At 42.6% G+C, this 24835-nt stretch overlaps 1 protein-coding gene and 1 non-coding gene across 18 annotated transcripts in view; both read right to left on the bottom strand.

Moving 5' to 3' along the window:
* The window catches only part of Ppip5k1 (diphosphoinositol pentakisphosphate kinase 1), a 61444-nt gene that overhangs the window by 36509 nt on the left and 100 nt on the right, over nucleotides 1-24835 (bottom strand). For 3 of the 17 annotated variants that reach the window (XR_007343869.1, XM_048793269.1, XM_015480730.2), the window contains exons 2-28: nucleotides 19836-20011; nucleotides 19185-19380; nucleotides 18670-18760; nucleotides 18361-18446; nucleotides 17893-18047; nucleotides 17651-17752; nucleotides 17027-17188; nucleotides 16807-16928; nucleotides 15651-15752; nucleotides 15317-15403; nucleotides 15139-15214; nucleotides 14902-15011; nucleotides 14733-14815; nucleotides 14437-14568; nucleotides 14150-14271; nucleotides 13700-13882; nucleotides 11199-11340; nucleotides 10799-11022; nucleotides 10369-10496; nucleotides 10052-10166; nucleotides 9534-9641; nucleotides 8824-8940; nucleotides 8521-8685; nucleotides 6672-6821; nucleotides 5967-6057; nucleotides 2820-2945; nucleotides 2055-2117 (exon numbers count right to left, since the gene is read on the bottom strand). Coding sequence is in view for 16 of the 17 variants with exons in the window: in XM_048793269.1 (XP_048649226.1) it covers nucleotides 2055-2117; nucleotides 2820-2945; nucleotides 5967-6057; nucleotides 6672-6821; nucleotides 8521-8685; nucleotides 8824-8940; nucleotides 9534-9641; nucleotides 10052-10166; nucleotides 10369-10496; nucleotides 10799-11022; nucleotides 11199-11340; nucleotides 13700-13882; nucleotides 14150-14271; nucleotides 14437-14568; nucleotides 14733-14815; nucleotides 14902-15011; nucleotides 15139-15214; nucleotides 15317-15403; nucleotides 15651-15752; nucleotides 16807-16928; nucleotides 17027-17188; nucleotides 17651-17752; nucleotides 17893-18047; nucleotides 18361-18446; nucleotides 18670-18760; nucleotides 19185-19380; nucleotides 19836-19982 (3385 nt within the window). In the remaining variant the exon portion in view is untranslated. Of the gene's footprint in view, nucleotides 1-2054; nucleotides 2118-2819; nucleotides 2946-5966; nucleotides 6058-6671; nucleotides 6822-8520; nucleotides 8686-8823; nucleotides 8941-9533; nucleotides 9642-10051; nucleotides 10167-10368; nucleotides 10497-10798; nucleotides 11023-11198; nucleotides 11341-13699; nucleotides 13883-14149; nucleotides 14272-14436; nucleotides 14569-14732; nucleotides 14816-14901; nucleotides 15012-15138; nucleotides 15215-15316; nucleotides 15404-15650; nucleotides 15753-16806; nucleotides 16929-17026; nucleotides 17230-17650; nucleotides 17756-17892; nucleotides 18048-18360; nucleotides 18447-18669; nucleotides 18761-19184; nucleotides 19381-19835; nucleotides 20012-20287; nucleotides 20442-24835 lie in introns of those variants that run through there. The other 14 variants (XM_048793267.1, XM_015480732.2, XM_048793270.1 and 11 more) reach the window with 12 other exon arrangements.
* LOC125613419 lies at nucleotides 1267-1376 on the bottom strand. Its single transcript, XR_007343994.1, has one exon. It is a non-coding gene; the product is annotated as a small nucleolar RNA U6-53/MBII-28 (small nucleolar RNA).

Genomic DNA, 24835 nt, shown 5'->3' with positions numbered 1-24835 from the left:
CTCCTGCAGTATACCTGAATTGTCCAGGTCTTTCTTCCTCTCCTCCTTATGGTAAAATTAATTCTTGTTTTCTTCAGCTGATGAGTCTGCCAACCAAGGCTTCAGGGAACTGGAGATATAGTTTGAGGATCTGTTTTATGAACTTGGATCTTTTTTAATAAAACCTAAGGATCTAGAGATATGTGATTTATCTCTCATTTCAGGGGCCCCAGCACCTAGTACTATATTGTGGACCTTAAATCCGAGTGACAGAGTTGGGGGTTGGTGTATGTTGTTCTATTCTGGAGATGCCTATGGCACATGAAGGCCAGAAAAGCTTGAAGCTAAATGAGTAGGCACAGCCATATCACTCTGAATGGGGATTTCTGCCACAGGTACAAGTGGGGGGTCTGGGGATGGGGATAAATTAAGCAAATACAGGTTTGTTGACCTAAGGAGAGATTTCACCAGTGTTTAGTAGAGATGTATGACCTGACTAGGTTAAAATCCAAAACCTGCCACTGGCTAAGCAGTAGGATATCAGCATGGGGAGGTTTCCTAGCCGGGAAACCAGACTAATTTTATCTTCCTCAGAGAGTCTTAGCTCTTGGAAAGAAGAAAACCATATCTAACAAAACTAGATTTACCTTGAGGATAAGACTAATACAGAGAAAACTAAGGATATAAAAGATAAAAACTCAACAGGGAATAAACCTTGAGTTCTCCTGTTATACACTACTAGCCAGAATCCAGAAAAACATGCAAACAGACCTTAACCTTTCAGGTTTTCATTTATACAGATCTCCAAACTCACCCACCTTAGTGTGAGCAGACCCAGTTCTTCAAAAATCTTGAGATATTATTCTTTCCTAAGCTTCCCTGGGATCCCCTGCAGACATCTCAACTCCTCCAGCTTCTCTTAGGCAGTTTTGCCATAGGTAGGCTAGGACCACATGGAAACTACCTTTAAAAATTCAAGATACAGGGGCTAGGGGTCTAGCTTAGTGGTAGAGTGTATTCTTAGCACACGTGAGGCCCTGGGTTCAATCCCTAGAGCATGTGCACACACGCAAACACACATACATACAAAACCACCAAGGAAAAAATCCTCATGGTATAGTTCTTTCTCCTTTATCTGCTACTTCCCCACCTCCAACTCCTTTTATATTCCCTCTTTACTTTATATATATATATATATATATATATATATATATATATATATATATATACATATATATATGCGCATGTATATATAAATACATATATATGAATGTATTTTTTTAACATGTCCCTCAGGTCTGCATTTGAGAAGTTTTGTTAAACTCACTGGCACCCAAACCAGGGCCACATTGCCCTACCTGGTGGCTCCGTATTAGCGTGGCAACTTATCACTGGGATTATTTTCCCTCTTTTATCCCAAAACAATCTGGGCTCTTGTTTTCTAGGCCCAGGCACTAGGTTAGTAGTAACATAAAGCAGATGTCAGGAGCACGAGAGTCACACAAAGTACACACAATGGCAGGAAGATAGGAGACAAATGACTTTATAGGTAGGCTTGGGACCTGGCAACTGCAACATTACTCTAAAAGAGAAACAAACTAGTAATCCACCCCATCAAAAGAGTTGGAGAAAAAACCCAGGAAGATTAAAATTACATAAAGTGAGAAATGGGTGGGGTAAAAGAAATGGGCCCAATCTAGGCAATGCTATTCTTTCTAGGAAGGGGAACCATTCATTATCGGCTGTATTCAGCCTGGCAGTCATGTGATAGGAAAAGGAGAGATCTAATCAATGTCTTGATGGTGATGCTGACAAAAAAGACATAATGGTGATGATGGTGATTATGGAAGTAAGAATCTGAGTTGCCACAGGGATAGGTCAACCAGGCTGCAGCCAAGGCTAAAGTTGTCACTAGGGAAATGTCCCATTAGGAACACTTAGTGAGTAGCTCATTCAGAAACAGGAGGGTGTCAACACAGTGGAAGGAGAGGCAAAGTCAGTGTCAGAACTCAGAGGTTAAGTGTCTGGAGGTGACATGGTGAGGAGGAATGATGTTGAGTCAGAAGCAAACGTACCGTTAGTCGGATGCTTTGCAAACGACACAGAAAATCGTTTTACGGCCGGGACAAACAAGAGCTCTGGGGAGAAAAGACATCATGGGGATTATACCCACCCCTGTCCCCACCCTCTGCTTTGGAATTTGCCCACAGTACAGTCTATTCTTTAATTAGTTATATGGCCTGATCCCATTCCCACCCCTTAAGATTCCTAGCTACCATATATTAATCTTGTCCTCTGGTGTAATCTCTCAGTAATCTGTGTCACCTCTACAACAATACAGTCCCACAAACAACACTAATTTCACCATCATGTCCTCTTTCTGGTCATCTGGAAAAAAGAAAATCTCTGCAGACACATTCCTCCCTTTCCCCAATCTCTTTCCATACATCTTTTCTACCTTAACTGAGCTACTTTCCTAACCCTGCTTTCCTGGAATTTAATCAAGAATCCACTGTGTTCTTCCTGACCATGGATTATTCTCTTGGTCCTCACCCCTATAGGCCAGAATCCAGGAAAGAGTACAAATTGATGCAGCAAGCCTGTATGTAGGAGATTATGAAGGGATAAGCATAAATAAGTAGTATTTGTATGGTGAGAGGGAATGCAAATGGAGGGGTGGAAGGGGTCCTGGTTTCTTCTTCCATTTATTACTGATGAAGAAAACTTGTTGTAATGCCATTTTCAGTGCCATCTTAAGCATGAATAGTTCTGGAGCTGTGTCCTTGTGGGGAAACAAGTGAAAAAAAAAAAGATTTGCCCCCCATAACCCACCCACATACCATCTCGATGCTTCAGACTGGCAGGTGGTAGCTTTTTGCCATGGCTGCGCGCGTAGTCCTGAAGATTCGGGGCGCTGGAGGAGCCACCCAGCACTGTGGTGCTGAACAGCCCTGTGCACTGTGAGCCTGCAAGGCCGGGAGTGTGTTAGTGGCCACACAAAGCTGCACAGAGAAGTATACAGAACTTCACAGGACAACATCAAGACACACACACACACAGTCATTCAAAACCACTACACTTGGCCACTCCATGTAACCACAAACAGCATTCACTACTGTCCATTGCCACACTCAGCAAGCAAAGTGAGAATTCTCCTGAAGATCTACATGGCAGAGAAAAGAGGCCACTACAAATACAGGGTTAGTCATGTCAGTATGGGATTCAAAGCTACTGAAAGAGAGAGACTATGCTCTCTGAGTGGCTCTCAGAATTCCTACAAGAATAGCTAGGTCCCTCTGGATTCCCCTAGATTTAACTCAGTGCCCTTTAGAGGATATAAATGATACAGGATTTGAGAAACCCAGAAATCTAATCTCTTGTAGGTTTGAAAGGGAAAATCCTTGCTTGAAACTAGAGACATGTTTTGTGCACTCAGCTGGCACCCTTCCAATTCTTTCTTCATCCAACATTCCCCACCTTCAGGCCTTTTTAACATTTCTCAAGAATGAAAGTAAAAGATTCATTGAATTTTTAAAGCTGGAAGGGACTTAAGAGACCATCTATTTGACTTCCTCATTTTAGAGATGAAGAAACTGATCCAGAAGTATTCTCCTTTTCTTAAGATCACACAGTATTTTAGGAGCTAAGGTGGACCTGAATCTAGGTCTCCTGATCCTGAGGACCAACTGTACTAATAGTACAGTTCTTTTCTAATAGAAAAGAATTTATTTTTTCATAGAGAAAACAGTATAGTTCCTGAAGTCAAGATGGACACAAATTGGAAGGCATGTGAAAAGTAAGCTGATTACATGTAGAGCATACCTATTATGGCTAAGCATCCTACTAAGAAGGAAAGCAGGAAACAACAATAAAAACAGGCATTTTTTTTCTGTCTTCAAAGTTTATTGTTTTGTAAGCCCTATGATGAGAACCAGATTTTCATACATATAAGTTCAAAGAAAGCAAAGAGAATTCTACTGTCAATCAGAGGAGCAAAACTTGAAGAATCAAGTTTTTTTTTGTTTGTTTGAGGTACTGGGGATTGAACTCAGGGGCACTCAACAACTGAGCCACGTCCCTAGCCCCTTTTTGTATTTTATTTAGAGACAGGGTCTCACTGAGTTGCTTAGCACCTCGCTTTTGCTGAGGCTGGCCTTCAACTTCCGATCCTCCTGTCTCAGCCTCCCAAGCTGCTGGGATTACAGGTCTGCACCACCATGCCCAGCAAGAATCAAGTTTTTATTGATTAAATAAGGTTTTATTGATTAAATCAAACCAGTCACTGTCCCCAATATCTGATTTAGCATAAAATTAGAATTACATGATCTTTACTACCATAGTCAGGAAGAGGTAAAACCGACACCCAGATTTTTAGGATTTGCTCTCTACTTTCAAATCTATCTTTGCCAAGACCCTCAGTTTGGCTGGTGACGTAATATTTATAGGGGAAATGAATAAAGTGGAGAGAAGGTCAGTTTCCCTTGAGCTCACAAAGAAGAGACCATGGTTTCAAGGGAACCAGAGAAATCAGAAAGATCAGATAGCTAATAATTTCTACCCCCAAATTCAGGATTTCTCTATAACAATTTCCACTATCTTTCATGCTAGAATTGGGTGCCATAGAGCAATAAGAGTTGCTAAATATGTCTGTTTTTATTCAGAAAAGCAAACACTAGCTGGCTTTATCCCAGACCACCCCAAGCTTTGTCCTACATTTATTTCCTCCACTGAAAAATTTTCTAGTGCATTCATGCCAATCCTGTTCTGCCCAGTGGTCTCTACCTTACCACCACCATCTGTCAACCAGTTCTGTGTCCATTACCCATGCCTTATTCTTGACATCACTCCCATTTAACTGGGCCAGACATACCTACCCACTTCTCCAGACTATCTGAAATCTACTCTTCACTAGGACTTCTGGGAAGAAAAGCCCGTATCACAGATATACACATTTGTCATTTGTTTCTCATGCCCCAAACCATCTACTCTATTTCAGGGATCTAAAATGTACCCAACTCTCATAAAATTAGCCTGGAAAGTGACCAAAGTCTTTCACCCTCTTGCTGATTCAAATGCTGACCATTTGGGAACTAAGAAATTAGGTACTAAGGACAAAGGTAACAGAAAAGTGAGAAGATTTAAATAGAATATTAGGACAAAATTTTAAAAGGTGGGGAACAAGTTCAGACCCCACACATTCATCTCTGACCTCTAATTCTAGTTACTGGTTGACATGGCAACATGTTCAGAGACAGCCTCTCCCAAGGACCACCTCCCCCTCCCAAAGAATACAATACCCTCAGTGGCTTGGTTCTTCCTGCAGTCTGTGTTCTTAGAAAAGGTTGAATGAAGTTCTCCACCCCTTTCCAGGGATCAAAAAAATCAAGAGACATTCCCTCAAAGTCCTGAGAGAAGCCTCTGCCACTACACCAGTTTCAGATTTGTCCCTCAATCTTCCAAAAGGAAAGGAAAAAAGTTACAGTATTAGGACAGGATAAAGGCCAGGGCATAGAGGTAGGAGTGGGCAGCACAGGGATGTGAAAAACACAGGCTTCAGAGGAAGACATGGCACAAGTTCTCCATATGAGGAATATGACAATTATGAAGATCATGAGTACCTCTATTTAAAGCTCTGTCACTGATAACTCTGAAGGTTCAGAGTCTTCACTGCCCCTTAAGGTCTGAGGTAGACTGGAGGGGCAGATAAGGAATGAGAGGGAAAGCCAGAAAAATGCCATTCAGCCAGGGAAATGGGGGGTTGTGGAGAAAACCAAAAGACAGACACCTTCATGAGATGGAAACAATCATCTGAGATACAAGTTCATACTTAACTATGGCTTCTCACACTTCATCCTCCCTACCCCCACCTGACAGTTCCACTCACTGGATGGTCCCACCTCCCATGACAAAGATTTCCCACAATAAAACTCTGAAGAACAGACAGACAACCCTTTCCACCATATGTGAGAGATGCTAGAAAACCATACCTAGGCCACTCTGTTTCATCTCTGCTGGTGGCCGTGAAGATGAAAAGAGCCGATAGCCACCAGGCCTTGAAGACGAAGTCTCAGACAGCACCTGCAGAAAAAGACTCTATGTTATTATTTTGCTACCTCAACCTAGAAGTATAAAACCCAGGTTTTTAATTCTTGCCCCTACAAAGCCAAGCAGCATCAGAAAATTTGAAAGAATCAAAGAATTTTTATAGGAAAGAGAAATGAAAAGAGAACCGAGAGTGTTTTTTTGCAAGATAATTGTCCAGGGAATTCTTCTATTATACAAGTCACTTCTATTCCTAAGATAACTGTCCTCACAGCCCTCCCACCCCAAATCTGAGAAATCATGATCCAATTATTCATAGTTCTCAGTAGACTGGGGTCCCTAATCTTATCTATCCCTCCCCAGGACTCAGAAAGACAACTATAGTGGTTTAGCCACAAAGTCTGGTCACCCTCTCCTCTTTTCCATGGGACAACTGTGATTACTGCATAGGTTTCTAATTTACATCAAATGTGCCCCACTCCCAACTATTTAACTTCTGGATATATAAAACCAATTTATTCCAATGTCCATGAGGACCAATCACACAATCCCTGACATACACACATCCCACCTAGATAGTATTTCACATCCTTAGATCCCAAAAAGCAGAGATAGAAAACAGGAAAGGAAAGTGATACAGGGAGGGACACCTGTGTGCAGGATGCCAGGTGGGTGGTGGACACAGCCCGGGGCTGTAGGCCTATGGCTGGGGAAGGCCGGGGGAGGTCTCCTGACCTCCGGCGGCGCCGTCCCCTCAAGGGGATCAGGTCCAGGTTCCCCGTGCACTGCATGTTCATGACCTGCAATCAGACCGGATGAAAAGCCGGTCACGGCTCCTTTAACCTCCTGGCTCCCAAATCCCCAGTGCCCAAAGAGCTGAGCCAGTTATAGAGCTGGAGAGGATAACCACCTAGGGCACAACTGCTATGAAGGTCAAAACAGTTCAAAAATATGAGATGACAAGAAGGAGGGATGGGAGGAAGGATGTCATTGATAAGGATAAGATAGTCCAATACCTACAGCAAGGAGAGGAAATATTATTATAATAAAGCTTTGTGACCAAAGAGCAAAAAGAAGATTTCTTACAATGTTGAGGAGTGTATCCTAAGCAGCCATCATCCTGGCTGAGCCAGGGTCTAAGTAACACAGTAACTGAAAGAAGGAATGTGGAAGCTTACTGAAGGAAGACAATATTATCAAGACTAAGAGATGATACACAGAGAGCTCTCCTTTGCCTATGTCTTCTTGTGCTTAGACCAGAAGAAAAAAGGAGGTCCAGCACAATCCTGCCAGGCAGACCAGCAGACCACGACAGTGGGGAAGACATTTCAATGTGAAGCAGCAGCTTTCTGTGGAAGATGATGTGTCATTCTGTCCATTTAATCAATTTCATATGAGTCTGTAGGGTATGTAGAGAAATGTAGACATCAAGTTACACCTAAACCTCAAGGAGAAAATAATGCATATCCTAATGTGAATTATCAACATCAATTCTACCTTAAAATAATTAGGAAGTAAAGGATGATTTTGGAAAAGAGACCATTGTGTTTCTTCTTGGCTTTCTCCAAAATCTGAACTGGAAACCTATGGCTGACCTATGAAAGCCAGTTGTACATTCTTCTAAGAAATCCCTAAAATAGAAAAAAAAAAAAAAAACACTCCTCCAGGATAGAGATCTGGCACAGAGTCAAGTGAACAGTAATTCATGGGGTCACAGAAGCATCCAAATTAGAAAAGTCCCCGAGAGAGGAATAAATCATGGCATCAAAAAGAGTATCATTGGGTCAAAGAGATAAAACAGTGTTTCCAGGAAAAAGATCAAATGAAAACCCCAGGACAATTAGATAAACCCAATGTGAGATTAAAAACTGTTCCATTCTCTAGACTTGAGAATAAGAACCAGAACTAGAGACAAAAGAGTGGCAGGGCACAGGCCCACACACAGATATAACCCTAATGGCATTAAAGTGTCAGGTGTTTGCTCATGTCTGCACTATAATTTTTACCCAAGGTGGAAAAAAAAAAAGATGGAGAGAGCCATCTTTTGGTATTGTTACTATAGTTACCATTTAATAAGCATCTATAAAGTGAATATTACTTATATTTTATAGATAAAAGAATGAGGCTTAGAGAAGTTTAGTTATCGAGGCAAGGTCATACAGCTTCTAAGAATCAGACTAGGATGTAAGCCCAGAGATCATGCTGTTTCTAATATATTTCCTTTTAAAGAACCACCTGTTCAAAGCTATCCAGCGTCCTCCTCAACCTAGTCATTTAAAATCATTCTCTCTCAGGCACGAGTCATTGGCAACTTTAATATTAGAAGTAGCAATCAGCTTAAAGAAGTTCTACTGGGGGACCAGCTGTGAAAGAGAGATTAGGGTAAAACATATCAACCAGGGGTAGGAAGACTCAGGTCCCAAGAATAACTCCAAGAGGATTCAGAGTATACATGGATATTTCCACCCCTTCATCTTCTTCCCAAGCCCCTTCCATTACCTCCATGGAACCAGCTTTTCGGTTACGGATGAGGGGTGATCTTCTTGGAAGGCCAGGGCCCTCAGAAGGCTGTGGTGAGGTCTGCAAAGCCCGATCTGGCTCATCTGGTGCCTTCCTTGGGCACAGGTTCTCCGTGCTTCCTTCATCTGTTTTTATCTCTTCATTCTGTTCCATAACAGACCGAATAGGTGTTAAAGCTTCCAGCCTCCAAATCTCAAACTCCCCAACCCTTTTTTCTGTCCTGGATGGTTTGTAGTTTCCCACCACTTGGTTCCTAAATCATATCTCAGCCCTCTGACCCACCTCAGAAGAGGCTGGACGGAAACCATAGCCAGTTGGGGCACTGCCTTCTTCCTCAAAGCCTTTTACTCCAGGGCTGAAGTGCAGCTCCACATGGAAACGTTCCTCTGATAAAGGGTCCTATGGAACAGAAGGGGCCATTGGGAAAAGCTGGGTATGAGGTGGAAGAGCAGGCAAGGGCAACAGAGAGAAACTCAAGAGGATACATCCAGGCCTGAACTTTTAGACTGAGGTCTTGCACCAATCTGAGGCTGATCTGTTTTAGTTTCCCTTTAACTATACTCTGTCACTGGATCCTCATTCCCTCACCTCCCACCATTTATAGTTCACCACTCCACATGACTTTCAAACTCCTAGTTCTACAATACTGCAACTTTGCTATGGTGCATTCAGCAGCATGTTAAAGACATCTTTGTGGAGACAGATGCAGAAAGTATATATATAATCATATTTGAGGGAAAAAGACTCATTATAATGTCCCAAATTCTATATCCTCCCCAACACCACAACTGTGCTATAGGTAATCTCTCTGGCTCAACATCATCCCAGAACATATTTTCTGTTCCAATAGGAACCTCCTGGATGCTCTGTGCCATGCTGTGTCTAGGTGCCACACTTAGCTGGATTCCACAAATTCTAAGGATAAGAAAATAGTTTTAAATGGAGGCAGAAAGAAGGGGCCCTCTCCTCATCTCACCCTGTTTGCTCCTCACCCGTGTGTTGTCCTCATAAAGCATGATAACAATCTGTGTCATGTAGTTGAGCTCTGAGATGGCACTAAGATAAGCCAAAGCTCGCTGCCATTGTGCATCCTGGGTCTCCTACCAAACACAAAAAGAGGTAAGCCAATGCCCAAGGACAGGGAGTCAGGGAATGTTCAGGGAGCCAAGGAGAATAGAGAAAGTTTGCAGAAAAAAAGAAGTATGAGGCTGGGCATGGTGGCACATGCCTGTAATCCCAGCTACTCAGGAGGCTGAAGTAGGAGGATCACAAATTTGAGGCTAGCCTCAACAATTTAGAGAGACCCTGTCTCAAAATAAGATTTTTAAAAATAAAAATTAAAAGGTCTGGTGAAAGCTGAGTGATAGAGTATTTGACTAGCATGTGCAAGGTTCTGGGTTCAATGCCCAGTACTTCACAAAAAAAAAAAAGGAGAAGCAGCATGAGGAAGACAGTAGAAGAATTCTGGGGATAGATGTTCATAGACTAAAGGAATAATGAGGATCCTTACATCAAGAAGTCCCCCATAACGGAAGACACTGAGTAGAGAGTGGACGTGACTCTCACTGGTGAAATACAGCCGTGTTCGAACGTGGCGACCTGGGGAGAGCACTCCTCGGGAGTACCTGAGATAACAATTACATTAGCATGAAGTCAGAGAATCCTTTCCTCAGGCTTCCACAAACTCATTTTTCCCACCTCAAAGACTTCTCTCCATCCCAGAATCCCCTTTCTTCTTGGCTGCCCAAGCCATCCCAGACTTGATTTTCCCAAGGGTTCCCAACATGCCCCTCCCTCCATCCATCACCCCTCCCAGCCCTCCCTCACAGGGGATGCAGCTTGTTGACAGACTCATCCTCGTGGGTTCTCTGAAGGTCAAGTAGTATCTTCCGCAATAGTGGAAGACAGAAGCCCACAGCAATTTCCAGTTTCTCCTCCCGACTGATCCCGTACTCCTAAGGGGCCATGCGCCAGGAATAAGTACTTCAGTGAATCTTGCTTTCCTCTTGCTTCATATTTCTAGCCCCAAGATCATGCCTCAGATCTAAGGCTTCTTTTCTATCCACCACTTTCCCTCTCCTCTCTCCAAATATCTCCTCAATTAGCCTTCTATACTTACCCAGAGTCAGAGTGGATCTTGAGAATTTTAACAACTTAACTAATTACTTCTCTAATTTTTCTTCCCCTGGTTCCCAAATCTTTTTTTCCCTTTCCTAATGCCCTTATCCCCAGGCTAGATCACTTTTATGAGACACACCTGAGGAATGACCACATCGGCCAATGCCTTAGACAGACGAAGCAACTCTGCTGTGCCTTGAAGTCCCAGACTCCCATTGTGCTGCACATCATACTTGACACAGTCATAGATGTCAGGGATCTTACTGATATCATAGCGCCCACTCTTCTGTCGAAAGTCACGTTCCAGCTTGCTCCAACGCTGTAGCATTAGCTCTAGTGTCTCACTGTGGTAGAGCTGCAGGTCTGGGAGGAAGGCAGGCAGTCAGATAGAGCCAAAGATTTGACCTCCAACAAAAGACCCTGACAACTCTGGAGTAGAACCAGAGGGATGAGGATGCCTTGTCTCAGACATTTAAGAAAGTCCACACAAGTGCCTGAGAAATGCACCCATACCTGAAGACAGTAGCACTCACACCCACCTACAGACTTGGGGTCCTGCATCCGATTACGGATCTGGTGGGTGAGGTTTTCGATCAGGGCAAATACCTGATCACAGACTTTCACAGGATTCTGGATGATAGTCATGGAGTTGAGGAGGGAAGTGCTTCCTGTAGGAGCCAGCTGTGAGGAAGAGTGAAGAAAGGCAAGATAGGTTTAGTGCTGATTGCCCAGATTCCTGTGAGTTTATTACAGAATCTCTATAACATTATTACAAAACATCGACAGAATGTTTTTATGAGTGTTTATTGCCTGGACCTAGAGTAGAAGTGCTGCCACAGAACTGGATTCCAACTCAAGCTTTTAGGACAGTCACATTCAATGAGAAATGGGGGGCTGGGGATGTGGCTCAAGCGGTAGCGCACTCGCTTGGCATGCGTGCGGCCCGGGTTCGATCCTCAGCACCACATACAAACAAAGATGTTGTGTCTGCCAAAAACAAACAAACAAAATAAATATTAAAAATTAAAAAAAGAATGAGAAATGGGGAGGAAGAAGATTCTAGGTAGGATGCACAGGTCTACCTAAGGCCTCATAAGTTTCATTCTTACTAGAAAAAGGAAGCAAGGGAGATTTTTTAGATTTGGCATTGAACACAGATTGAAAAATAAGGCAGCAAGATTCTGTCCCTTATTGAGTCCTGCTCAGAGGAGAACACAGCAAAGACACGTTATGTATTTAGCTATGTAACTCATTTAAGAACCTGTCATAGGGCTGGGACTGTGGCTCATTGGTAGAGCTCTTGCCTGGGTTCCTAAGCACTACACACACACACACACACACACACACACACACACACACAAACACACCAAAAATACACCTATCAGTATACAGTTACAGAATAATATGAATATGCCTACTGCCACTGAACTGTACACTTAAAAATGTTTAAAAAGATACAATTTTAAAAATGAATAATTTTTAAAAGAAGCTATCAGAGGGGCTGGGATTGTGGTTCAGTGGTAGAGCGCTTGCCTAGCATGTGCGGGGCCCTGGGTTCGATCCTCAGCACCACATAAAAATAAATGAATGGAATAAAGGTATTGTGTCCAACTACAATTAAAAAAAAAAGAACCTATCAGAAATGAGAATTGGAATAGTGGAAAACCACTGCCTGGTCAACTGTGGCCTGGATACCCAAGAAAAAGGATGGTCACATTGGATAATGGTACCCACTATGATTGATACTGAGAGACAGTGTATTGTAGTAATTAACAGCCTATGCTCTGGAGTTAGACTCCTAGGGTTCATACTAGCTGTGTAGCTGTGTGATATTGGAAAAAGCTGCTTAAATTCTTTAGAGCTTATATTTCCTCATTTGTAAAATGGGAGAAAAGTAGTACAGTTCCGACAGTCCTTGTGGTAATTAAAGGTGATCATTAATTCTTTGTCTTCCCTTCCCTTGACTCTCCCCTTGGCCTGGCCCTGTGACTACTTAACCAATAAAAAATAACAAACTTATGTTGTGCTAATTCTGGGTCTATGCTTTAAGAAAGCTGGTAAATTTCTGTGTTAAGGGAACCCTAAAGCATCATTTAAGATATTCAGTCATGGGGCTAGGGAGTAGCTCAGTGGTAAAGCACCTGCCTAGCAAGCATGAGGCCCTGAGTTCAATCCCCATCACCACATAAAAAAACATAAACAACAACAATAAAAAAATGATATTAAAAAAAAGAAATTCAGTTATATGTTTGAGAAGCCACAAGAAAACTTGTGTAATCCTGAGATTACAGGGACAGCATGAAGAAGGAGAAAGCCACCCATCCCAGAACCCCAGTCAAACCTCCTAGATAGCCCCAGAAGAGACCCAATGCTAGACCAGTAAAGCCCAGAACTATGAGAGATAATGGAATGGCTATTGCTTTAAGTTGCTAAGTTTGGGGGATAGTTTTTTTGTTTGTTTGTTTTGTGGTGCTGGGGATTGAACCCAGGGCCTTGTGCATGCTAGGCAAGCATTCTACCAACTGAGCTATATCCCCAGCTCCCAGGGGCTTATATAACAAGAGATAACTGAAACATTCTCCTATTCACAGTCCTTGGGATTAGCTACATTTGGTGGGAATTTTTTGAACTTCAGAAGTTAAAAAGTGTTTATGTCATACATTATTTAATGCCTTCAGCTCAATTTAGGGCATAACCAAACACATTAATATTTCTGCAACAAAATGTATGACTATTGACACTAAATAGGAAGTTTAAGAAGTATAAATAGTCCTATGACAATTCATGTAGGGTTTGGCTGCCAAATGAATGATGTCAAACTGATAAATACCTTTTTAATTTTTGAAATTGTGGATAAGAGAATTATGGCATTTACTTATCTCCAAGAGTTGCTATAAGGATTAACAAGATAATATGTGTAAGACACCTAAAACAATGTTTGGCGTGTAATAAGTCTATTACACTGATAACTATTATTATTTAGAATTCCAGGAACTTGGGATCCAGGGTATTTGGGGCACAGAAATAGGGAGAGCCTGACCTGATCATAGTCTTCAGGGCCAAAGGGTGCATCCTGCTGCAAAATGTGGTGCAGCCGAGCCTTCACCCGGTGCTGGCAGCTGCTCAAGGAATCACCATCACTGTCCAGGAGACCATTCATGTTGGCACTCTTCACCATTTGTACCAAAATGGGTGTCAGCTCTCCTTCTAGAGCCAGGAGGCCCTGAAGGGGAAGCCCAAGGTCAATTAGTTCTTTTTTCCAAGCCAGTTCTCTTAGGCCTAGATTATTCCAGAGAGCAAACAGGAGCTGGTTGAGGAGCAAGGAGACCTACTCCCACTAACTATTCTCATCTTCTTTTCAGTTGTATACAATGTGATAGCTTCTTTTGAGTTGGTATACAAACACTTTGACATTTCCCAACTAGTTCTCCAAACCTTCTGTTTCTCTACTTAATAGACGCTGGGACTGTGAAAAAGCCATAATAGGCACCTTGGCAAAGGCAGCAGCAGTCATCTGGACACGGCCCTCATCAGAGGCATAGATCTTGAGGTCATGGCGGAAAGTGCTATGGAGACGAAGCAGCCCACAACCAGGGAAGCCAGCATAGTCACCTGGGGGCAAAGGAAAGGACCAGAAATAGACTGTTATAAGTACCCATATAGAGGAAAGAATATTCTATTCCTCTCTAACTTCCCCATTGCCTCTTTCCATTTTCCCTGACTTATTTTCTAATCATCTTACTCCAGCCCTACTAAGGATTTTACCCCAACACTCACCCTGTCCTCCAGGGTACATGCAGCGAAAAGCTCTCCCCAGCTCCTCAGCCTGAACACGGCCATCAGGAGTCAGTTCTCCACCCCACTTCAGAACCAGCAACAGAGATGGAGCAAGAGCCTCCCTCTGTGAATCTGAGAGAATATGGGGCAGTGAGTAGGTCTAAATGTAAGGAAAATATTATGAACATCTAACTGGTGAACTTCTGAGGAAACCATAAAGGTAATTTCAGGTAGAGGCACTCTACAGGTTTAAGAACAAGAGATGTGAATGATAATTGAAAGAGGGGCTATCTTACCTTGCCCCTCATTAGAAGCTTTTACTCCATGAGGGTAGTAAGTCAACTGCACCTTCCGGTTGATACCTGAAAAGTGACCATACCTGCAGGATACAACAACAGTTTACTTTGTGCCCTAGTACCTCACTTCTCACTGTTACAGGCTCCCTTCTGCTATCCCCTTTCTCACATCTCCAACACGGACTTCAGCTGCTCTAGCTTCCCAGTCTTCTCCTCGATCTCACCACTTGGTTCTTTCTCTAGTTCAGCCAACAGCAGCCTTGTGATGTCCAGGACCTCCTAGAGGAAATAATAGGGTCTCCATGTAGGAGGCCATGTCCTTGAGGCTTGCCCTTCCACCCTATCTCTTATCAACCCCACACCTTTTTTCTCCTAGCACTCATTCTGGTGAGATTCACCACCTTACCTGAAGCTGCTCAGGTCGCTTGAGTTTTAATTTCCCTGTCTTGTATCCACCATGTTTTTCAAATAGAGTAAAAAACCTGAAGAAGTAAGGAGCAAGACAAATCAAGCTTTTAGGAGCTGTTTGTTCTCTACCCAATCTCCCTCACAAAGACCTGTGTACATTTGGACATTTCTCCTACCTTGGGTGTGTCACCTCCATCTTCATCTTCTGTTTGGGGGTACGATCCCCATGACGGATAATTGCAATGACACAACGAAGCTCCATCCTAAGATAAGGAATGTTCTCAGAGCCTCTCTCCTATCCCAACCTTCCATCACCCCCCATCCTCACATCATACTTGACACGTCAAAGAACAGAGGAGCAAGGATCTGAGATTAGGGATATAGGTACTGATAAGGGGACTACTTAGAAGAGACCCAGGCTCTACCTGTTAGATGGCATGAGTCAGGAGCAACCACTGGTCTGGCTTAAGGAATCCCAAGTGTTACTCCAGATTTTTTATTTTCACTTACATAGTGCCAGATGTGGTGGGAACGATAGGAATGTCCTCAGCCTCTGTGGGAATGGACCATGGGATCTGGAACTGTGGGGCAAGTTCCCGCATAATGGTGTTTCTAGAAGGAGAAATATGAAAAAAATGTGAAAATAACAAATCAGTACTATAAATCTGAATGAAGCGCACAAAAACAAGAATGTGACAGAAGAATACATTAATAAAACGTTTGAAAACATGCAAACATATACCCTCACATAGGTGGTGGAAATATAAATAAATGCAAATTAAGGACTGTGGTTCCCTCTGGACATGGAAGAGGGGATGTAACCAGGGAGGAGTGTAAGGGGCTTCAACTATATTATTTTTTTTCCCCCTTTGTTGCAGTGCTGGGGATTGAACCCAGAAGTGTTTGGTTTTTTGTTTGTTTGTTTGTTTTTGAGACAATCTCACTAACTGCACTCAATCTTGTAAACCTTCTGCCTCAGCCTCCTGAATCACTAGAATTACAAGTATGCACCACTGTACCTGGCTCACCTATATTCTTGTTTATTTCTTAGGCTAGTAAATGCTCAGCCAACACTACTACATTCATGGATGTTCACCATGTTCATTACTCCTTACATATTTTTGAATAGTTTAAACATTATATGATGATTTTTTTAAAAAAACCAAGTTGCAGAACAGTTTCATAATATGATCATCTTAAGTAAAATAAATCTAGTTTATTTATACATGGCAGAAAAAGATAATCTGTTATGTCTAAAGCTGTTAACAGTTATCATCTCTGAGGACTGCAGCCCTGGGAAAGCAAAGGGGATGAGAAGCCCTTTTGCTTTTTTTTTCCCTTTTTCACTCTTAAATCATTTTTGCAATATTTTTTGGAGGGAAGGGTACCAGGGATTGAACTCAGGGGCACTTGACCACTGAGCCACATCCCCAGCCCTATTTTGTATTTTATTTAGAGACAGGGTCTCACTGAGGTTTTTAATGCCTCGCGTGGTTGCTGAGACTGGCTTTGAACTTGTGATCCTCCTGTCTCAGCCTCCCCAGCGGCTGGGATTACAGGCAAGCACCACCACACCTGGCCCTTTTTGCAATATTTTTTAAGAAGCAAAAGCTTTCTGTCTCTTTTCTCTAAGTTCATTCTCTCAGCACAGACTACTGTCTCTTACCCCAGAATCTTGGCACAGTCATCATAGTACTTCATTGAGTTCTTGACAAAACTGAAGCCATTGACATCACACACAAAAGAATGACCATTGGCACGAAGAAGGTCAAATCCACAAACAGTTTGCTGCAGGGGAAGGAGACAAGGAGAAAAAAAGACTCTTTCCCAGACTTCTGCTCCTGTCTGTCTCCCTCATTCCACAAATGCCATGGTCCTTCCCCTACCTTAAAAGCTACGCAGACCTTCCTGGCCACCAGCTTTTCCATGGCAGTCAGCATGACTGGATATCGAACCTCTTTCCCCTCACTGTCTCGTTCAACCTTTCCATCCAAAGCTGGAGATTTTCTAGCTTCAGCATGGGCATAATCTGGCCCCACTGTATACACCTGCAGGTACATAGCATCACTGAGTATGCCCACAGCTCACCCTGTATATGAGAAGACAATATGAGGACTAGGTCTGTAGACTAGTTTCAGAGTAAAAACAAAACAAAACAAAGTCAAAGCAAAAAACCCCTGAGTATTAAGAATAAGGAGACTGACACTATTTTTATTGAGCCCAACTGCAGCATTATTAGGAAGGTTTCTTCTTAGAACTCTAGCACTATTATCTAGTCCTCACTAAAAAGTAATTTATCAACACTACACCATTTCTCATGCCACCTTGCCCTTGCTCTGACAGTATAAATAAGAATGTCTACATTCTCCATTAATTATCTTCACTTGAATTTGAAAGCCAACTGAATTCACATTTAATTTCTAGCACCCCTTCCACATGCACTGGCTTCCCAAGAACCCCATCCCCACCCAGACCTTTGTAACATCTTAAATCCCTGTGTCCACCATAACCTTGACATCTGTGCCATCTGTTGGCATAAACTCCTCATAGATGTATGACCCTGTCTTTCGGACACTGCTTTCAGGAGAGTAAACGCTGCTTCGGCTGCCAATCTTCAGGAAGAAAAGAAAGGAAAGAAAACATTGCCTCAATCCACCACCCTATCCCCAAATCCTTCAGCCCCCTTCTTCACAATATCATCCTCATCCTTCCACCTCTCTAACTTCCCAGATGCTCAAATGTCCCCACCCACCTTACGGAAGAGGCGCTGGCTTCCTCCTCCAGCAGAGCTGGGGTAATAGATGTAAACATTGTGGTCCTCTGCACTCACTGGCTTCTCCACGAAGGGCTTAGGAAAGATGGCTCCATTGACCTCTACCTGGTCTTCACCTTCTATCAAGTTGCACTCTAAAAGGTGGGAGTGTGTAGGGCCTAAGGTTATAGAATATTTCCAACTCCCATTTCCCTGGGGTTTTAATCTTTACAACCCTCAAAACTTTATGGCCATCTCTTAGTAACAGATATAGTAATATAGATATGTGGTATATAGATATGACAGTATCTGTGTAACAGGTCTGAGTCTTTGTCCAAAGACCCATGGTTCTTATCCTACCCATAATCCAATAACCAAAGTCCCACATAGATAGGTGGTATATAGGAGATATTTAGAGGACAGACACTGGGCTAAGTCATGGAAAGCAAGGCAAGGGCAGGTACTCACCTTCTGGCCGGGCAGGGTCACGGTTGAGCACGGCATATCGAGGCAGATCGATACCCTCTTCCTGCAGGATCCGGTACACCTCTCTCCTGTCACCCCCAAATAAATTTAGCTGGGAGAAGTAGGGATTGACTAAGGGAAGAGGCTAGGGATATCATTTGCATAGGAACTGGAAGATACCAGGGCACAGAACTCAATAGGGTATGATACAAAAATTAAACATGTTTGTTTGACTCTGCCCCTCCCAGAGTGGTTCCCTAAATGGGCACGATCTCAGGGTTATCCATCCCACTGGTCCACAGAAAGCTATACCTATCTTGGATGTAATACTGCATGGCCAGATCATTGATAAGAAAGGGATTTCGAAGCTTGGAGTAAGCAACAGCTTTGTCCAGAGGAAAGCCTGGGATGGAAAAAAGGAAATAGACCAAACAAAGAAAGTGAAAAAGACAGGGTAAGAAAATGGCAAGAGAGACAGAGAGACACATTAAAGGTCATAGCTGATACTGAGCTCCTCTACCCATCCACCCCTTTACTTATTCCTCTGTCCAGTTTCCTAAGTCTAGGATATTCATCAGGAAAAAAAGATTATGTTTAAGATCCTTCCAGAAACCCAACTCTGTCAGAGATTCTCAGTTTTAGAGCTATCCTGAGGCTTAATTACACCCAGCAACTCCTCCAAGATGTAGGGAAAGCAAATCCCTTGGCACTGTTCTCTAGTGTTGGGAGGAGCTGATGGCCTTTTTACTAATAAGACAGTAAGAACCTCATTCCCAATCCTGCATTCCCACCACCATCCTTTCCTGTCTTTCTTTCCAGATACCAACCTTTAGAGTGAAAAGAGATGAGGCAGTGGCAGGATGGCCAGTTTTCCACAGGTTCATTGAGAATAACATCTTCTCCCAGGATGATAACGGTCAGGTAGTCAAATCTGCAGAGTCGCTCTAGGATTTGGGTCATTGGCTTAGACTTGGATTTCTTGGTCATGGCACAAATGCCAACGATGATTTGAGGTTCAGGAGGCTACAGAGAAAAAGTACTATCAGGAATGTAGGAACTTCCCATCTATATTACCCTCATTAAGGAACACAATCTCATCTCTTTAGGGCACAGTTTCTTCTCAGGACTTTTAACACTGGGGACCAAGGATGCCTACTAACTTTGGTCTAGGTTGAGGCATGTCTAGGGATTACTACTGTCTACAGAATAGGAGCTTTCCACTATAGGAAATATATGCTCAAGCAGAAGAGTCAGAGAACCAATAACCATGAGACAATAGGAGAAGGGCAAAAGGGCAGGGGTTTCAAAGAGAAGCAATTAATCATCTCACTGTCCCTCCCCTAAACCAGGATAGGGCTTGTTTATGACAGACAGTCTATATATTTGGAAAGAGCAGAGAGATGTCTCTATCCCATAGGATCTCAAGTCTCTATGATGGGGGCTCCAACACCAAGTTACATCATTTTCCCTAATCTTACCACTTCATCCTCCTCGTCCTCCAGGAGCTCACTGTCACTCTCTTCTGTCCTCATGCCTGTTCCACGAGTGCCCAGCCCCTCATCTCCAGCTCCAAGGAAGAAGTGAGCAGTGGTGCTCTCGTCCTCATTGGCCGTCAATGACCACATCCCCGCCGGAACACCCACTCATCCCGTTCTGCAGAGAGGGGGTACCCCATCAGTTCAGAATCTAAGCCTTCAAGCAATGAGTGGGAATTGGGTATGGAGAACTAGAAAATAAGGGGACTACATGGTACAAGTGGAAACAGGAAACAAAGCTATGTGAAAGAAAGGTCAACAAGAAGGGAGGCTGTGGGCAATGATTTGAAATTTAAAAAAAAAAAAAAAAAAGAACTGTAAAAGAAAAGTTTCCCTTTTCTTCCCTGATCATCTCACCCTAACCAAGCTAAGAGGATCTGGAGATTAAGATTTACAGTGCTCCCATGTCCCTGATTCTGCCAGCAGGAAACAATGTTAACTTCAGGTAGCAAATGGGAAAGACAGTTCTTCAAGGAAGGCTATTATTGATTCCTTACCAGAATAGAAAGTAGAGTGACATTTCAAATTCTGGATTCATTCCACAATATTTCTACCCTGTGCCACAGTAATTCTGAACTCAAGGATTTAACTCAGGAATAAAGGAATGAGACAATTCAGATGCCATTTGCCCTTAAACTTCATCTTCGTTTCTACCAAGAATTAACTCAAAAGAAACATTAATTGAGGGCTGGGGTTGTGGCTCAGAGGTAGAGTGCTCACGTAGGACATGAGAGGCCCTGGGTTCGATCCTCAGCACCACAAAAATAAAAATAAAGGTATTGTGTCAATTACAACTAAAAAATAAATATTAAAAAAAAAAACATTGAGGGCACCCTCTGTTCTAAGCATTATAATAGAACATTAAAATTCCCAATGTCTCCCCTTCACCTCTTCCATCTTAAAAGACAGAAGCCCAAGTCCAGAAAATTAGTTCAAGGAAAGAAGTCTAGTGCTGGCTGGGAGGTAGATGATGCAAGCATCCAAAGAGCAGTCTCTGGTCCATTCTGAAACTCTAATCTCAATGTTTTGTTACTGTCTCCTGATATCAGTACTAGTCTAGGACAAGGTCCTTCACATCAGGGAAAATGAGTCAGAACAAGCTGGCGGTTGCACTTTTATATATACACAGCTAGAGCAGTCTTTCTCAACCAGTTGTGATTTTGCTGTACAGGGGACATTTTTGCTTAGCATACCTGACACTGCTAAACATTTTAAAATGTATATGATATCCACATACAACAAAGACCTATCCAGTTCAAAATGTCAGTAGTGACAATGTACAGAAACCCTGCTGTAGAGAAATTCTCCTACATAAGAAGACATGTTCTTTTTTTTTTTTTTTTAAAGAGAGAGAGAGAATTATTTTTTAATATTTATTTTTTAGTTTTTGGCGGACACAACATCTTTGTTTGTATGTGGTGCTGAGGATCGAACCCGGGCCGCACACATGCCAGGCAAGCGCGCTACCACTTGAGCCACATCCCCAGCCCAAGAAGACATGTTCTTAACCATCTTCCTCCCCTTCTTCTTCCTTCTTTTTTTTTTTTTGGTGGGGGAGGGTACTGAGAATTGAACCCTGGGGCTCTTTACCACCAAACTACACCCCCAGTCATTTATATTCTTTGAGACAGGGCCTCACTAAGATGCCTCAGTCTCCCAAATTGCTGGGATTACAAGCATGTACCACTACACCCAGCTGTCCTTAATCTCACTGTTGCTAATGGAAAAAAAAATGAAAACAATTTAGATGTTATAAGTAGAAGAATGGATACAATGCAATAAATGAAACATAGTAAAGTGAATCAGAATTTAGGAGGTTAACCAGTGCAGTGGCAGACACCTGTAATCTCAGCAACTTGGGAGGCTGAGGCAGGAGAATCTCAGTTTGAGGCCAGTCTTGGCAATTTACCAAGACCTGCCTCAAAATAAAAAATAAAAGGGCAAGATGTAGTTCAGTGGTAGAATTCTTGCCTAGCATGGGTGAGAAGCCCTAGGTTCAGTACCCAGGGAAAAAAAAAAGTGAAATGAATCAGACCTAGCATAGTGACACACAGTTTGTAATCCCAACTACTCAGGAAGCAGAGGTAGGAGGATCACAAGATCAAGGCCAGTCCTGGCAACTTAGAGAGACCCTGACTCAAAATAAAAATTTAAAAAGGCTGTGATGAATGAGCTTAGTGATAGAGCTAGAAAAAATAAAAAGTGAACAGAGATATATATAACAAGTTGGCAGTTTCCAAGTGCAAACTGTAGAGATATGCATACAGTACAATTCCATTTGTAAAAACAAGCAATATTACACATTACAAAACCAGTGCTGGTCTAGGGCAAGGTCCTTCACTTCAGGAGCTAAGTGGAAAAAAGTCCTGCCTAAAGCCATATCAGTAAAAATATCTTAAGACATTAATTTGAGTCATATTGTTTGTATTGTATTGAGTACATATTGTTTATGACTGCAAAAATAATTACTAAAAGTATAAAAACATGGACTTAAAAGGAAGACATAGAATTTATGATTGTGGTTACCTCTGAGAAGAAAGGAGAATGGAACTGAAAAAGAGTCACATGGTACTTCACAGCCTTAACTATAATGTTTATTTAAATTTTAAAAAGATCTGAAGCAAATACACAAAGGGCAAACATTTGCTAATAGTGAATTACAGGGATATTAGCATCTGTTATTATTTTCCAAAAATAAAATTGAGTCATACATCAGCAATTTTCCATGGTCTCCAGGAGTTCTCAGAAATACTGACAACTCTAATGAAAGCCACAAACTCCTTAAGTAAATGAACTAATTTAGTTTTATAGATTTTTTAAAGTCTTCAACAATTACTTTCTCTACTTTACTAGTTTTATTTTAAACTCTGTCATTATAATGGGGTTTTGCAGTTTTGATTAGGAAGTAATAGATGACCTTTACATAGACCTTGACCTTTCCAGTCTTCACCTGTTATCTCTATTGCTCAACTACCACGGGTATGACATTTTCTTAGACTGAACATTTCCACTTATGCACTGCAGGTCTCATACATGTACTCCTCCTCCTAATTTATAGTTATTTCTATGAATTCTTCTTTAGTGACCTGACCCAATGCCCATGACTTGCATTCCCAAGATTTCTGTACAGTTTAGGTAATTAGAATTGTGTTTCACTATTTAACCATTCTCTCATGTCTAAGATTCAAAATCCTTTGCCTTTTCTTTCTCTAAGCGCTTAATGAATTTTTACTGAATGTACAGTCATGCTCTTGAAATTCTATTACAACTCTGTAATGGGGGGTGATGGTAAATAACAGAATGGAGAAGAGTCTATTCAAGAATACAGACTTGAAAGGTCCAAATTCATATTTAACAAGGCAAAAATAGAAAGCTGACAGAAATAGCTATGAAATAAGCTTGGACTTATTTAGAAGTACCTCTGAGAGAAGCTGGGGTTTAATGTGGTGTTCCCAAAACCACTTCCCTGTTTTATTTATTTTTATTTTGGTACAGGGATTGTACCCAGGACCTCACCCATGCTAGGCAAGTACTCCACCACTGGGCTACATCCCCAGTTTGTTTTTTTGTTTTTGTTTTTATCCCCATTTTGAGACAGGATCTTTTTAAAACTGCCCAGACTGACCTCAAACTTTCTGCTTCAGTCTCCAAAGAGACTGGGATTACAGGACTGCGCCACAATGTCAGGCACCACTTCCCTGTTTTCTATGCTTTTTACCCTTCATCCTCTCCCCCAAATTTTCTTGCGAAAGAAAATTTCAGATTCTACACTGGGCAAAAGAGCGGACTAATTATGGCCTCAATAAATATGAAAAGAAGGAAGGAAGGGAAGGAGGCAGGAAAGAAAGACGAGAAGGTGGAAGGAGAAAGTGGGTAAGGTAAGCAGGAAGGAAGGGGCAGGCAATCTTCTCAGAAACATCTATGTTAACCAGATCTAGAGAGGTGAAAAGGGAGGATAAATAAACTATGTAACTTCTTTATCCCTTAGTGCTGCTTTTTGCATAGTTCCCTAATTTCCTAAATCACCTTGCACTTGATTGGAGGGCTCCATGGGTGATAAAGAAATACTTCCAACAGAAAAACTTCTCAGGCCACCAACACTATCTCCTTCCTACCTTCAAACAGTGGACCCCTCACTTCCTTCTTAATGCACATTTTAATCCTCCATACTTACTCCCTATTCCTTCGGCCACCCTGTCCTGAGCATTAACACATTCATATTGCCTTCTTTCCCCTACTTGCTATAATGACCCTTCATTGATTTCCCCCAACCACTCCCCACACTGAGTGCTGTCCCCCATTACTAGTCAACTAATCATATTAATCCTCCCACTCACTGCTTCCCCGGAATTACACAGGCCTTCAAACCTTTACATGAGTCATCACACTCGGTTACATATTTATACTAAATCCTCAATGATTCCCCTACAATGGCTGCCTGAGATCCCCATTCTTTCCTCACACGACGTTCTTTGGAGGCTCGCCTCTTCCCTACAACAGTCCATTCCTCGAGTGGACCCACTCCCCTGTCCACTCCGCTCCCTCCCCTCCTTGCGCTGAGCCCCTCCCGCCCGGACCCTCCCCAGTCCATCCAGTCCCCATCCTCCTCGCGCTGGCCCCCCTCCTCCCTGCTCCTCTCCCCTGTACACTCCACTCCTTCCGCCCCCTTGTAGGACCCTCTCTTCCTCACTCGGATCCTTACACACTCATCTCCCCTCTCGCTGACCCTCTCCTTCGTCCTCTCCTTACAGAGCTCGGGATCACGAATACCGCCCTGGCATCCGGACTTCTCTAGCCTTTACTCGCCCCCGCCTCACTCTCCCTGCGCTGACACACAGGCCTCTCCGCTGGGCCTCTTTCCCCGAAGCTGCCCCAAACGGGTACTAACCACCGCCCTCTGCAAAGACCTAGCCCACTCCACCGCGCCCACCCCCTCCGATACC

Source organism: Marmota marmota, unplaced genomic scaffold (assembly GCF_001458135.2).
Source record: "Marmota marmota marmota unplaced genomic scaffold, marMar, whole genome shotgun sequence".
NCBI lineage: Eukaryota > Metazoa > Chordata > Mammalia > Rodentia > Sciuridae > Marmota > Marmota marmota.
Note: the sequence above shows the minus strand (reverse complement) of the source record. Positions and strands in the feature narration are given on the sequence as shown.